Consider the following 15,281-nt stretch of genomic DNA (forward strand, 5'->3'; position numbering starts at 1 on the left):
TCCAGGGGGTTACACGTTCTTTACCCCCCCAGCCCCTCCCCCCCTCATCAAACCTATACCAGAATTGACCTACTATTGATATCGGAGGAAGGGGGGGGGGAGAGGTTGGTAGCCCTATGGTTGAATCGGTGACCTGGTCGGACCATGAACTTCTAGTAACGAATGGCGACTGCAAGACCCCCCAAAGTCATACAGGTGGTGCTGTAATGACACCCTCATGAGGGACCAGGTGTTTATGGAATTCAAACGGAAAGAAATGGAAGCCTTTTTTGTAACAAATGACACAGGGGAGGTCCCAATGGCCATAGTCTGGGAGGCAGCAAAGGCCACGTTCAGTGGTCTCCTTATTGCAAAAGGTTCAAGTCAAAAAAGGGAGAGAGCTGTAATAGAATCTTAACTTCGTGAGGAACTACGGGCTATGAGGGCACAGCTCACTGACTGCAACGTAGACCGTGAAAAACTCCTGGGCGAAATGAGAGACAAACGACAGGCCCTGCACACAATCCTAATTGGTGAGGTGGTTAAGAAAATGAGATGCACAAAACAGCGATATTATGAAAAGGGAGATAAGGTGTGAACACTCTTGGCCCATAGGTTGAGAGGAAGTAGAGCTAGTAGGTGGATAGAGAGGGTCAGAGATGGGGTGGGTAAAATCCAGACCACAACCAAGCACATAGCCAAATCCTTTGCAAGCTTCTACAAGGAGCTTTATGCCACACAAGAGGATGAATCACTAATGATATTCAGTGATATCTTGAGGACCACCCCCTACCTAAACTTACGGATTTGGAGAGGGAAGCTCTGGAAAGAGAAATGACTGGGGAAGAGGTGGAGGGGGCCATTAAAAAACTGAAAGTAGGCCAGACCGCTGGAGGGGACGGTTACACAGCCGATTTTTACAAACAATAGCAATCGGTGCTGATAGAACCGCTGGCCAAACTCTTTACCCAAATTAGAACCTCGGAAACCATCCCACCGACATTCCTGCAGGCCATGATCACAGTAACTCCAAAGCCCAGTAAAGATCCGGTGGTTCATATAGACCTATCTCGCTCCTGAACACGGACACGAATATCTTTGCCAGGATCTTGGCGACACGCCTAGAAAAATGCCTTCCCAGATTGATCCACCCCGACCAGGTTGGTTTTGTGTTGAACAGACAGGGGGCCATTAGTATGCGCAAAACCCTGCATATATTGAGCTCAAAAGGAGTTAGAAAGGAGGGTGCTCTTCTCCTGTCCCTAGATGCGGAAAAGGCGTTCGACAGGGTAAGCTGGGCCTTCATGGAGGGGGTTCTATCATCCCTGGGGAATGGGACCTAAATGGCGTGGCTGGATGTCGGCTCTCTACTCTCACCCCTCAGCAAAAGTGGTAGTCAACAGGAGCGAATCTGACGCCCTTCCATTGGGAAGGGGTACAAGACAGGGGTGGCCACTATTCCCCCCCCCCCATATACGCTTTAGTGATGTAACCCTGGGCCATAGCTATCAGAGGAAACAACAAGATCCAGGGCATTAAAATGGGGGATGCCGACCATAAAATAACCCTCTTCGCCGATGATGTCTTATTATATCTCTCTAACCCATCCCATCAGTTCCTGAGGTGCTACATAGCCTAGTGCAATACGGGGCCCTTGCAGGCTATAAAATAAACCTAGACAAATCAGTCGCATTCCCAACAGGCCAAATTAAAGACGTAGAGAAGCGATACATTGAAGACCTCCCATTCTGTAAACAACCCGAGGGGTTCTGTCAACTGGGGATCCAGATACCATCAGACCTGGCAGACCTCTTTAAAGCAAACTACCCTCCCACCCCCCTCTGGTCAGCGATCAAACGAGACCTTGAGCGTTGGACAAAACCCGGCCTCTCATGTTTGGCACGCCTTAATTCCATAAAGATGGTGATCCTCCCTAAATTCCTATATTTGTTTCAAATGCTGCCAACCCAGATACCAAAGCCCTTCCTCCTGTAGGTCAAGCGGGCTCTTCTCCGCTACCTCTGGGTGGGAAAATACCATAGAATTGCCTATGACACCTTAATAAGGCCCAAGGATGAGGGTGGAGTTAACCTACCGGACTTGGACACATACTATAAGGCATCACAGTTGCGAATCCTGGTGGACCACTTGGTGATGGGCCCGAAGAAGCAGTGGGTGGGCCTGGACAACTTGCTTTTCGAGACGAGTGGTTGTGGGTTCCTAGGGCAAGTATCCTGAGAAGAGTTTTGAACCATCCAGTACTGGGAGTGTTATGGTCTATATGGAGGGAGGAGGGCTACCTCAGGTGGCTCACGACATGGCCCTCACCACTGAGCTGCATTTGGGCTTCTCCACTCTGGGAAGGGATCAACGAAGCACTGGCCTTCCAACAATGGTACGAGGCAGGTCTCTGTAGAGCCGGACAACTCTGGACAGAAGGGGAGTTTATGTCGCTGGGAAATTTGAAGGACGCCTTGGGCCTCCCCAATCTTTGCCCTTTTAGATACTTGCAACTCAAGGGGGCCCTTACTGAGAGCAGATGGGGGGGGATACTCTTAGGCGAGACTTAACAGACTTTGTGAACTTTCTTATCACACACAAGGGGACCAAAGGGGTGATATCACGGCTCTACAGCTTTTTGCTGTTCTCCACCCCATGGGACCCCCCCATCCTCCCAAGTACAATGGGGAAAAAGACCTAGGCACACCCATAACCGAAAGGAGATGGACCAAGATATGTAGATGGGCCAATCGCTCCACAGCTGCGCCCCAATACCGCCATCAGGCCCTCAAACTGATCCACAGGTGAAACTACCCCTGCAGAGGATAGCCGGGATGAGAAGGGGCTATGACCCACACTGCTGGAAATGTCATACTGAAAAAGCGAACTATATACACATGTGGTGGAAGTGTCATGTGGTACAAACCTATTGGAACGAGGTCCTGTCCTGGATTAAGGAGGTAGATGGAATGGAAAGGACCCTGTCCCCCTGGCTAATGTTGTTCAGCATTGAGGTGGAGGGGGGTCCAAAGGTAAAACACGACCACATGCTACACGTGATGCTTGTTGCGGCTAGGTGCTGTTGGGCCCAAAAATGGAAATTACCCCAACACCCGGGGGAGGGAGAGTGGGTCTCTAAAATACAGGCAATCTATGACATGGAATTTTTAACCCATCTGATTGACAAATCTAGGTCCAATATTGAGGGCCTATGGCTTCCCTTTGATAAATATGGGAGAACAGTATAAGGCGCAAGAAACATTTTGGACGGACTCTTTGGACTCGAACATTGCTGTCTGGGTAATTCACCCCCCCCTAATATGAAGGGATAAGCTGATGCGGGAGATGTCGATGCTAGGTCATGGCCCTTGCTTCTTGAGCGACCCCTACCTTATACCTGCGATGTGTCTTTGCGATATAATGTGTTGGACCCTGCTGTTATCACTATTTACTGATCCATGGTGTGGGAAAGGGAGAGGGGAGAGAGTGGGAGGAGGGGGGAGTGGGAGGTAGGGGGGGGGGGTGATAAAAAGTTGTGATTGTCCAGGTTTACTCATCCTGCTGGTTGCATCATCGGATTGTTTGTTATAATCACAAAACTTTAATAAAAATCGAATTTTCAAAAAAAATAAAATTCCCACTCAATATGATCAAATATTTGCAGAATTAAACCAACAAAATCTAAGATTACAGGAAATCTGTCAACAGTTTGCTAGAGAAAAAGTGCCTGAAATATATAACGCGGAACTCACCAAATACTATCAAATGCGAAATTGACAACTATGCAAACTTAACATAAGAACCAAAAGGTAATGATCCACTGGAACCCATGATTCAACCGAAAGCGGCTATTACCTCATCTCCACACCAGAGCGAAAAAGAGGAAACGGACCATAACAGAGAATCTATATTACCTGATGCGGAAATAACCACGAACCAACCATCCACGCTCCAGGACTCTGTTTTCAAAGTCTTCTTAAATTCAAAAAGCAAGAGGAATCCCAAATGAAAAAAAGCAAATCCAGAGAAAAATACTAAACAAAAGAGAACCAAAAACCTAACGGCTACAAAAAAACACCAATATTACAGCTGAAAAATTCATAAACGGATTGACCACTCCACCAACACAAAAACCAACTAATGCACACAACAAATCTCGCCAGCCCTTAAAAAATCACGGAGAAGAAACACATGCGATAAATAAGCAGGCAACAAACAAAGATGTAATTCCAAAATATGTCAAACACAGGAGGAAATGGAAAATGAAATTATGAACTTTTTGACATATTCTATAACATCACTTCCTGAAGAAAATGTCAAAGATGTATCCATGCAGGATATATCCTTGGACATATTGACAGCGCTTTCAAGGGATCATGACAATGAAGATACACACTTTCAAACTCTTGAACAGAGATGATCCGCCCTTCATAAATAATTTTCAACAGAGGAAAATAACCTTCTACCTAAAAGCGATCATAACAAAAATGCGAGCAGAAGGTATCCTGTGAAGCCTCATAACTTGGAGATCACATCTTGAAAGCATCAGACAACATAATTGTAACCATGTCTGAAAGAGAAAGGGGAGACCCATACCCGAATCATGCCACTTTATTAGCCCTATCCGGAACCAACCCCAACCTCGAACAAATAAGATCAGAAGACATTGAAGCCCTATACATGATGAAAATTAAAAGAATGAATTTGGCGGCAATGTCAATTTCATCGTGAAGCAACTGATCTGGAAGGAAAAGCTCTCCAAGAATGGCTTCGACCTCTCTGTTATAAAAACAGTGAAAATGACGCACAAAAACACGCACGTAAACCCCCACTTGAGGATCTCAACGAAAAACTCAAATATCTACTCATCAAATGCAAAGATTCTATGTCTATTTTGAAGATTAAACCAAAAGACAAAGCGAATCCAAATGGTCATGGCTGCAACAAGCTATAAAAACAAAGGCAAAACATCAGAATGATTGATGCCCAATCAATGGTAACTGCAAAAACTGGAGAATAGCGATATAGAATACTAGGGGCTTCACCCACCTCATGAAACCTATCAAAACTCACCTTCTAGGCACATATGATTTGATAATACTTCAGGAAACCTGGATATGCATGCGACCGACATGGCCTAATTACCAAGTCTGCTGGATTCCGGCAATAAAACAAACTAAAGGAAGACCCGTGGCTGGCTTCCTGGTGGCTCTGAAACTAAACGCACTAGGAACACTAATTCCATGGCTGTCGCCCCACCCATGCATCCAGATGATAAAATTAGAATTAAAGACTGCAAACACCCCTTAGCCCCATGCACAGCAATAATGAACATCTACTGAAACCCGGGCATGCTAACTGAAGAGGACTTTTTCCACCACATAAAAAGTTGTCTAGACATGATTACAGAGGGATCCACAATCCAAACGACAATCATAGCGGGCGATCTGAACACAAGATGCATATCGCAAGCTGATAAGGCGATTGCTCCCGAAGCCAAAAAGATGACCACATTTCATGACCAACAGGAACTTAATTAGGCTCAATGGAAATATAGAAGGTGACATCCCTCCATGTGCGACATGGAAAAGAAATGAATCATGTGCCATTCACGATTATGTGTACATATCAAACAATAATATAAACCTTGTCAAAAACTTCACTATCATTGAAACTGAGGAACGCGACCACAACATCCTGGAAATGACATGCATGCCTCCTCCTCAAGACCACAGAGGATATTATAAACCGACCATACAACTTAACGAGGTCAGAAATAGAATCAAATGGTCGACACAGACTCGAAACATTCCTGTGCAGAATAACAAACACCTGCCCCAAGAGAGGGATACAAGATGTCACATGACCTATTCACAGATAACTTATCTATCTTCACTGAAACATACCATTCGTCCGACATTCATAACAGCGCACACTTATGATCCTATTATCAAAATAGAAAAAGCCAGCTAAGACGAGACTTAAAGAACATAAAAGTTAATTCGATCATGGAATATTAAAAAAAAGGTCTCTATACGCACTAAATACAAAAACGTTTTAATTCAACACAAACACCCAAAGAGAAAATGAAGAAATGCTCCAATACCTAACGACAAAATCAAGAGCACACATATATGCAGCCTACTTAAAAATGGGGCTAAAACCAGAACATCATCTCGCCTACTGAATACCATAAGTGAACCTGAATAGACAGCGCACTTGACTACATGACAATACAGCACTCACCACCCCCAATTCTCTGTGCAAAAACCATCATGATGAACTTTCCATCGATATAGTAGACATAGTAGACATACTTCCTCAAATCAAAAAATTAAGCACATTGAGAGCAGTGGGGCCGGATGATTTGATAGGTTTGATAAAAACCCGCTTAATACCCAGAGGTTTCTAAGCGTGGATCCGGGGATCGAACCTTTGGTACTCTGCATCGTCTTGTTTCTAAGGCGAACACGTTGACGCTGAGCTATCCTCCCGAGATAGATGGAATCTGAAATGCCACCATCAAAGCACATCCTGATTTATGGTCCCAAATAATATTGCTGGCAATATATAAAAATATAGATGGAACAGGCGCCATACCAACATCCTGGAGACAGTCCATACTCATCCCGATATACAAAATAGGAGACTGATGGAAGCCATCAAACTATCGCCCTTTAGCTCTACTAAATACCACTGGCAAAATATACGCAAGGCTATTGTTAAGAGATCTGACGGGCAGTATGAAGGAAAATAACTTGCTGAACCCACACCAAGCAGGATTCATCAGCAGAATAGGTACTGCCCCAAGGCTATTGATCATTTCCACACTAAAAAAAAAAGCCATAAATGCGAGATAGTGATTGTTTTTTCATTATTGACTTCAGGCAAGCCTTTGACTCAGTTTCAAGATCTATATTATGGAGGAAAATCGAAACCGCAAAATGCCCCCCTTAGATACTAAACTTACTACAACAATTCTACAGTGACCATCCGCATCAAATTAAATAACGAGGGACTTCTTTCTAAGCCCATCAAAACATTCTGCCGACTAAAACAAGGTTGCACACTTGCATATAGATTATTCAACTTCTACATAAGCGATATCACCGTTAGGAATTTTTCACCGAAACTGACTAAACAAGAGATACCCTGCCGCCTGTATGCTGATGACCTCATTCTACTGGATCCAACTCCTATTGGCCTCCAAAGATTACTCAGTGTGCTTGAGAAGTATGCGTCACAGAATGAACTGAAGATGAACATCCTCAAATCCAACATACTAAAAATTGAAACCATAAATAAAATAAAAAAATGCAAGTTTCAAATGGAGCCTCGACAATACACCCCTACCAATAGTACAGGAATACGAATGTTTGAGAGTGAACGTAAACCGCTAAACAGATGTTCCGTACAAACTAGAAATTAAACTGAAAATGACAACATTACGATCCTAGGCTTCACTGGTTCATTGCAAGTATGGAAGATTCTCTTGCCAGCCAGTTCTCACTTTCTACAAACAAAGTCATCCCTGCCTTAACTCACGGAGCACAATCTAAATTCAAAGTGAATCAGCCAAAGTGGGTCTATTTTAGAAGGCTACTATTACCTAAAAGCTTTCCAATCCCCATCATAAGATAAGAACTAGGGCCTATCTCTCTAAAGGCAATCGTAGAATGGAATTAATTAGCCCTTTATAGACGGTCCCTAATGAAAGAAGAATACAAAAACACCATTGTATCTTGCCTGGCACTAGCTCTTGAAGATTGCCATAACAGCAAGTTTAAACATGTGGATTAACGCATGTACCGAAAGCAAGCATAGATAAACAAACTTTGATATTGAGGGGCCAAGCTAAAAATCTGGCTCAATGATTGGTTGGAAACTGAAAACTTATGCAAGAAATGCAACATATACAATCATGGAATCTTCTCTCCGAAACGATTCAATCAGATACCAAAATATCTACAAAAATTCCCCAACGCAGAATACAGATCGCAGATTATGAGGTTGCATTTCAATTTACAGCCGACGAGAACTTTAACTGTAGAAATCACCAAAGCAACAAAACATCAGTGTTTAGATTGTGCGATAATACAACAGAGGAAGAAACATTTGGAGCATCTTATGACACAATGTACAGAGCTAAGGAAAGAAAATGTTCACAAGCACTTCTTAACCCTCAAAACTCTAACCCCGGATTCAATGTGACAATGATTCTGAGTGCTCACTATGTGTCTCTAAGCATAGCGACAATTAATTTTCTTTTAAAATTGCGACTTGATCAAACTTCTTGTCCCTCTACCATCCCATCCACAAACCATTGTACTCTTGCCAGTCCACATCTCTCTCCCTGCTTGACCAGTGTCCTCAATTGTATCCCCCACCATCCATTCCATTTCCTACCTTTTTACCTGGATTTCCTCTGTCTTTCCCACCAATAAGTCTTCTCGCTCTGTCCTCTTCAAGCAGTGCTCTCTCCATTCACCAGGTAACTGGAGGTAAACATAAAGGAGTAGCTCACCAACTGGTTGATGTTGCATGTGGTTGGGTGCTGGTGGCCTTGAAAAGCTTATAACGAATGGAGGATACCTAGGGCTCAAACAGTATAGCGAGCTTACCGCTCAACTGCGGCACAGACCACTGTACTGGAAAGGCCATCTACTACTTTGGTGCCCGTGTGCTCCACCTTGGAATCGGTCAGACAAGTGGCCCCTCCCATATCCAGCCCTTCAGATAGGCATGTGTGGAAAACCCTTCTATAGGAGCTTGAGCTTTGGGGAGAGCCCTATATGTGTTAACAGACTTGTGCACTTCCTTGATCAATTGACCCCCAAACAGGAGGCCATCGGTCTCCGTATCAGTTCTTGAAGATGTAAGCTTTCCTAAATTGAAATACATTTTCAGAAGCAATGCCCCTGTGCCGTTCTGCCAACATGGCGCTGTTCGAGTTGCCAAGCATGCACACCTCTGCTGGCTAGTTAGCTAGCACAAGCTGCTCAACTCAATTTTTTTTAAATGCCAGTGGACCTGTGAGATTATAGAAGTTTATCCTGGCAGAATTGCCATGTGTTGTTTGTTCTCTTTCTTCTCCCTTTTGACCTTTCAGGACTAATACTGTGATGCAAGGATCCATACCTCGAGTGGCCATGAATGTGCCTGTCTAGATGGATCTGGGGCGCACTTCCTTCATTAACGCTCTTGCCTCGTTTAGGGGTTTCCCGAACTATAAAACCACATAGTCCACCACACAAGGTGATGAAGTCCATGCAAAGCACGGATGCTCAATGCAGTCCGGTTGGAACATCACCAGAGGATACTGTCCCCATGCAAGACCTGTTGAGATCCGCTTAGCTGTATTTGAATTTCCTTGCTCGGGGATGAGCTTGAGTAAAGTAGGAGCTCCATTGGAAACGTGAATAGTGCAGAGCCACTGTTCTTCATGGAGACCAGTCTATGATGCACATGCATTCAGTGAGTGACACGTTTTTATTTAAAAAAAAAGTGCAAGCGTTTGTTTAAACATCAAGTGCAATGCGCTGTCTTGGTAAACTGGGATTGCCTGGGAGAGATATTACAACTGGTAGTCTGCTGCTCCCCCTGCTCGTAATCGGTGGTCTAGCACTAAATGCACAGCCTAAAGTAATGTATTTAGGAAAAATGACAGCCAAATGTAAACTCATGGATTTGGTGTGGAGAATTCATGGTATGCAGGACAAGATGGAGTGTAAGTTGGGGAGAGAAGGTTATCGTAGCAAGGCATCTCAATATTGATGAGCATTGTGAAGTGGCTGCAAAATGAAACCCAAGGAATATTAAAGGTGTTTAGGAAGGTGGACAGTGTCTTTACTGCTCCAGAAGGTTAAGAAGACACAGGTTGTGCCTGTTTGGTCTCTTATTGAAATTCAGTATTCAGCTTGGAATGGTTTCCGCACGGAACTGGCATTGAAAACCTTTAATTTCTTTTTGTTGCTTGTATATTTCTCTTATGACTGTTGACTGTTTAGATAAGGTATTCAAACAGACCTCCTCATGCCCATACATTCTTTGTTTGCACATTTCCTGATCGTTAATATTTTAATTCTTATTATCTCCATCTCTTTTATTTTAGGTTGTCAAGCCACACGCTCCTCTAATGAAGTTCCCAGACAGAAAAGGCAGTCCGAGACCTGATGGTGTGTCCTTTTTAAAAAAAATTATAGCACTGATGGCACATCATAATCCTCTGTAGCCATGCCTTTGGCAACTAAATTGTAGCGTGAGAACACCTTTCATGCCAATGTGTATTTTATTTTATCTAAATAACTTCAACTAAGATAATTAATACAAGACTCTGAACAAATTAAGTATTTCGTATTTCCTTAATACAAAGTCCAATTGCACTATAAATAAACCTTAACTCGCATTGTGCGCTACTTTAAATCCATGCGTTCAGCATGGATTTTGACCTACATCGGATTTCATAATATTTAAAGTGAGACTGGTGGAGGTATAGGAGTAGTAAGTTAAACATTTAACTTTCATAGTGTGGACTTTTTGTTAGGGGAATACTTCTTTTGGACGGAGTGTTTGTATTTTAAATTCTCAACACCCATAGACCAATTTTTTACAGGTAGTCATCTACTCCTGTAAAATGTTGTTTTTCTTACACTACCTTTTTATCTATTTTTGTATATGGCTATTGTGCTGAATTTTATTTCACTCTTTTTACTTTGACCATGTTATTCTGAGTGTATTGTTGGTCATGGTATGCTCCTGTGGTGGGATTGTGTGCAGTGACTGTTGTGTATATGGCCATTGTGTTGCAAGAAGGTTACTCTAAGCCTATAGTATTGTTGTTCATGGTGTGGGTTTGCATACGGTCCAGTTGTGTATGTTGATGTGCTGATTAATATTGCGTGCATGTTGTTGGTCATGATGTTGGCTTGTATGAAGGGCCTGAGGCTTATGGTTACTGTGTTGATTATTGTTTTGCACTATGTTTAAGTTGCATGCCTGATCTTACTGGTGTGGTCGCTACAGGCGCCAGAGTCTACCAGAAGCCATGTGATTCTGGCCCTTGGGGTTTCTAAGGGATCCTGCCCACACTTCCCAACCATGCCACACATTAGAGGCAGGTTCTCGTATTGCCGCCTTAGAAGCACCTGTCCCTTTAAGGCAACATATTATGGGGATAGAGCCAGTAGCGCTTGCACTTCTGACTCTCCTTCACACGGTTCAGAATTCACAAGAACAAGCTTCTATTCTCCTGTGTAAAGTGTCTAACCTTTACGATAAATTCACGACTGCGAGAACTATATATGATTATGTATATGTCTTATAAAAGAAGTTACCGAACAGACATTGCCTGCATCTGGGCATAGATAAAAGGGAGACATAAAATATTTTGGGGTATGCTAATACACAAAGTAAGACAAAGAAAAAACAATTATTTTAAAAGGATGTTTTCCAGGTTTTTCCAGAAAGTCATCTGGGAGTTCAGAGAACAAAGCTGTTGCAGAGGTTATTCCAAAGGCACAGGCCCAAAACCGTCCGTTTCACCTGGTATAACCACGTGATGGAAGAATATGTAATGAACAGTAATTGGTACACCAGAGGGTGTCTGCTGTAAGATATGGTTTGATTTTCTTTTTTTCTTCCAGTCAGAGATACTTAGGTGGCAGTCCATGGATACATTTAAAGACCATGCTCAAAATGTTAAGGTTATCCATTGGGAAATGGGTAGCCAATGCAAAGAACATTTGGCAAAAGAAACTGGATAGAGGTCATGGGTACTTTACAAATGAGCCCTACTCCCATATTTTGAGTAGTTTATAAGCAGCTCAACAGATAACTCGGCAGTCGGGTATACAGGGCAGTGGCATAATCAAGTCAGGAGTTTACTATGGTGTCCACTACCATTGCATGAGTAAAATGCATAAGGCAAGGAATAGTACGCCACTGCTTGAGTACACTGTAAAAGGAGGATCTGACAACATCATTCACTTGGTTAGTTAATTTCAGGTTCTCAGATGACTCCTAGGTTCTCAATCTTCATTGCAAAATTGGTAGGCTGGTCAAACATAATAAGCGTTACAGGGCGTCTCACTGGTTCTTTAATGAAGTTCCAAGGGCATGGTCTGTCTCCAATGAAATTAGTTGAAGTTTATTATTACTCAACCAAAGTTTATCCTCCAGGACAGGACTAAAGATGGGAGAAATTCTCCTCGGGAACAGAGACTTTAAACAGTTCCAGATAATCTGCATAGAAATGAAAATGAATATGAAAAATATGAATGATGGACAACAGGGGGAAAACCATTGATGTCGAATAGAACCCTGCTTGTGATAAAAAAAGAGGCTGAAGTAAATGGGCCGATATTAGCAACTTCTACCTGTTGGAGAGGAAGCTTTGAAATCAGTACAATGTGGATCTTGAAATACCTGATAAAGTTGAAAGTCGGGATGAAAGGATAGGGTGGTCCACAGTATCAACGGTAGATGATAAGTCTAACATAACCAACAGTGACAAATGGCACTGATCCGAGTTAAGTAATGGGTAACCCCATACTGAGACCTGGTCAGTTTCCTTCTCATGTCCCGGATGTAACCCAGATTGCAGGGGCATAGGAGCTGGTTGTTCTCAATAAAGGCAGCTAATTGTTGAGTCACCACCTTTTCTAGGATCTTGGTGATCCAAGGAAGCCCTGCAGTAGGTTGATGGCAATAAGGGTGGTTTTTTTAGCCCTTGGGGATATTCCTTGTGGGAGGGACAAGTTGACTAAATGGTTAATCCATTTGATCAAACTTAAAGAATGCAGTTGTGCTACAAGGGCAGGAACTACTTCAGAGGTAAATAGTAGATCTCAATAAACTGAGACACAATCGTAACCCAAACAATTTAGCTTCTACCAACTCCGTTCTTGCTGTTGTATAGATTAGTAGCTTGGTGGTGTCCCGTTCCTTCATCAACAGTAATTACTTAGTGGTACTTCACTATGAAGTAAACCCCTTGCAATGTCATTAAAAAATATGGGTAATTAAGGGTTAAGGAGTAAAAAAGGGGTTGGGGAGGGTTTTAGGTAGGGGTAGTAATGAGGCAGAAGTGTGGAGCATGGTGGTCGTGGACCCCCTCCACACCCCAAATAAAAAATGCTATGAAAAAGCCACAAAGTAATTACTTTCGATAGAATGACATGGAACCGCAAGAACTACACCTTGCATACTACACCTTTTTGTCACAAGACAACTTGCCACAACCACCCAACAAGGCTGACCATACTCTGAGATGGCACCCACTGGCTAAAGAAAGAAGACCAACCCATCATGAGATCCTTGCAGCTCACCTAACTGATTGCATCGCATAAAAATAGTTAAGGGAGTCCCCCACATTGCTTGCCACTTGCTATATGGTATTTTCTGTAAATAAAACCTAATCGGGGTCTGCTCTCCAGACCACGACCATGGGAGACCACCTATCCATTCTTTCAAAATCTTCAGAGGCACAACCGTTTGTGGACCCATTGGACTCACGACCTTGACCAGACCCTGTAATAAATGCGAATCACCACTTAAGGCCAACAAACAGTTCATTACACTGTGGTGAACCATGGGATTACATGACTTCTCCCCTTGGGGAATAGGGGAGCCCTTCCCTGTGAGGCTAGGGAGGTGAGGCCGATACCTGATTTTCCCCCTTAGGGGTTTGGGAGGTAGAGAGCGTGAGGACCTCACAGGGAGGAACTTCCCTCATGGGGATGCTGACTCAAGTTCCACGGTGGAACTCCCTAACTCTCGTACCTTTTTAGTCCTGTAAGAAAAGCCTCTGACAGTATCACTGTATGTCATTGTGACACTCCACCCTTTCTTCTATAAGACCCAATTCATTGTTTAAACTACTCTTTCATGTGACTTCCAAAGTACAGATAAAAAGTGGCCCAAGGAGACCTGAAGAGTGCATAATCGATACAGACAAGGGACTTTGACATTGCGCTGGGGAGGACCCAGCTACTGACCATAAACACAAACCCAAGACTGCCTGAAAGGGAACCAAGGAATCCAGAGAGAAGCCAGCATGAAGACACACCTGCCCAGGAAGTTCAAACCCAGCAACCAAGACGCCAGATGGAGAAGCAAGTCCTTGGTCAAGATGATGTGGCTGGAAGGTCAGAGGAAGCCTCAGGAGCTAGAAGGGGGCCTGACCAATAGAGGAGTGATAATCTGGTTGATGGTGGCATGACCTCAGTGAGTTGGACTGGTTGGTCCCTTAACAACATTGATACCAGTGAACCGGAGGCGAGGTAGGGAGAAGCCAAGAAAGGGCGTTGACGAACGCAGAAAAGCAGTCCCAGCGTCCCAGGAAGAACCAGCAACATGGTCCATGGAAGAAAGAGCTAACTGGAGCACAGTAGACCGTGTAGGGGCTTGGTAGAGAGTAACACATTCATCAGGAGTGATCTCCCTTGTGCCGGTAATTCTTGCAAAGCTAATCAAAGCATTGGGAGTAATCTCCCTCATCACAGCGGTTGGAGGAGAAATGCCAGGAGTGACCTCGTCGATGAGAAGTGCATCAGTTGTGATCTCCCTCATCTCAGTAATTGTTGTAAAGCTGTTCCAAGCATCGGGAGGGCTCCCCCTCGTCTCAGTAACTGTTGTGAAGATAAAGCCTCCGCAGTAATCTCCCTTGTCTCATCAACTGTGGCAAAGTCAACCAAAGTGAAGAGTAAACCTTGGGAGTGATCTCCTGCATCTCGGTACCTGTAACAAAGTTTGTCAAAGTGTCATTGCACCCCAGAAACTAGAAGGTTGTGGAACATTTAAAGTAAGCCGGAGAGAAGCCTGGATAGAAGCTCAAGGCTTAATAAGAACTTTTACGAGACATCCAAGCAAGCCAGAAGCTGGGAGACATTCTCCTGGTTATATTACAGTTTAACTCAAAAGCCAGAACAGAAGCCTGTAACAAAGTGCAAGGTTTAATAAGAAGTTGATTCAGAAACTAGGGCAACAGTTGCCAAATATATTATCAAGACATTTAACCATTGGTCCAGTGGGAGGGAGTAATCCTGCTGGCTTTCTATATCCCTGTTGAACATGAACTCTTAGTTAAGACTCTTTAAACGCAATCACCAAGGTAGATACCAATGAACCAGGAAAAGTGAGTCATTCTTCTGGTGTTCTTTGTTGTTTGTGTACATAGTGGTAGGGCTAGAGTTAGGTCGTGTTTGACAGAGGACAGGATGCTTTCATTTGGACAATTGCACTGATGACAAGCATCCAAGTTTTCCTTAGTGGTGTATAGGGATAGTTAAGAATAGGGATAGTTA

The 15,281-nt window shown here is 43.4% G+C and overlaps 1 protein-coding gene across 1 annotated transcript in view; it reads left to right on the top strand.

The window, feature by feature from the left end:
• The window catches only part of KGD4 (alpha-ketoglutarate dehydrogenase subunit 4), a 162,599-nt gene that overhangs the window by 40,430 nt on the left and 106,888 nt on the right, over nucleotides 1-15,281 (top strand). The window contains exon 2 of the mRNA XM_069627396.1: nucleotides 10,091-10,154. Within this exon, the coding sequence (XP_069483497.1) occupies nucleotides 10,091-10,154 (64 nt within the window). The remainder of the gene's footprint in view (nucleotides 1-10,090; nucleotides 10,155-15,281) is intronic.

The sequence above is a fragment of the Ambystoma mexicanum genome, chromosome 6p (genome assembly GCF_040938575.1).
Source record: "Ambystoma mexicanum isolate Mex_15411 chromosome 6p, UKY_AmexF1_1, whole genome shotgun sequence".
Classification (NCBI taxonomy): Eukaryota; Metazoa; Chordata; class Amphibia; order Caudata; family Ambystomatidae; genus Ambystoma; species Ambystoma mexicanum.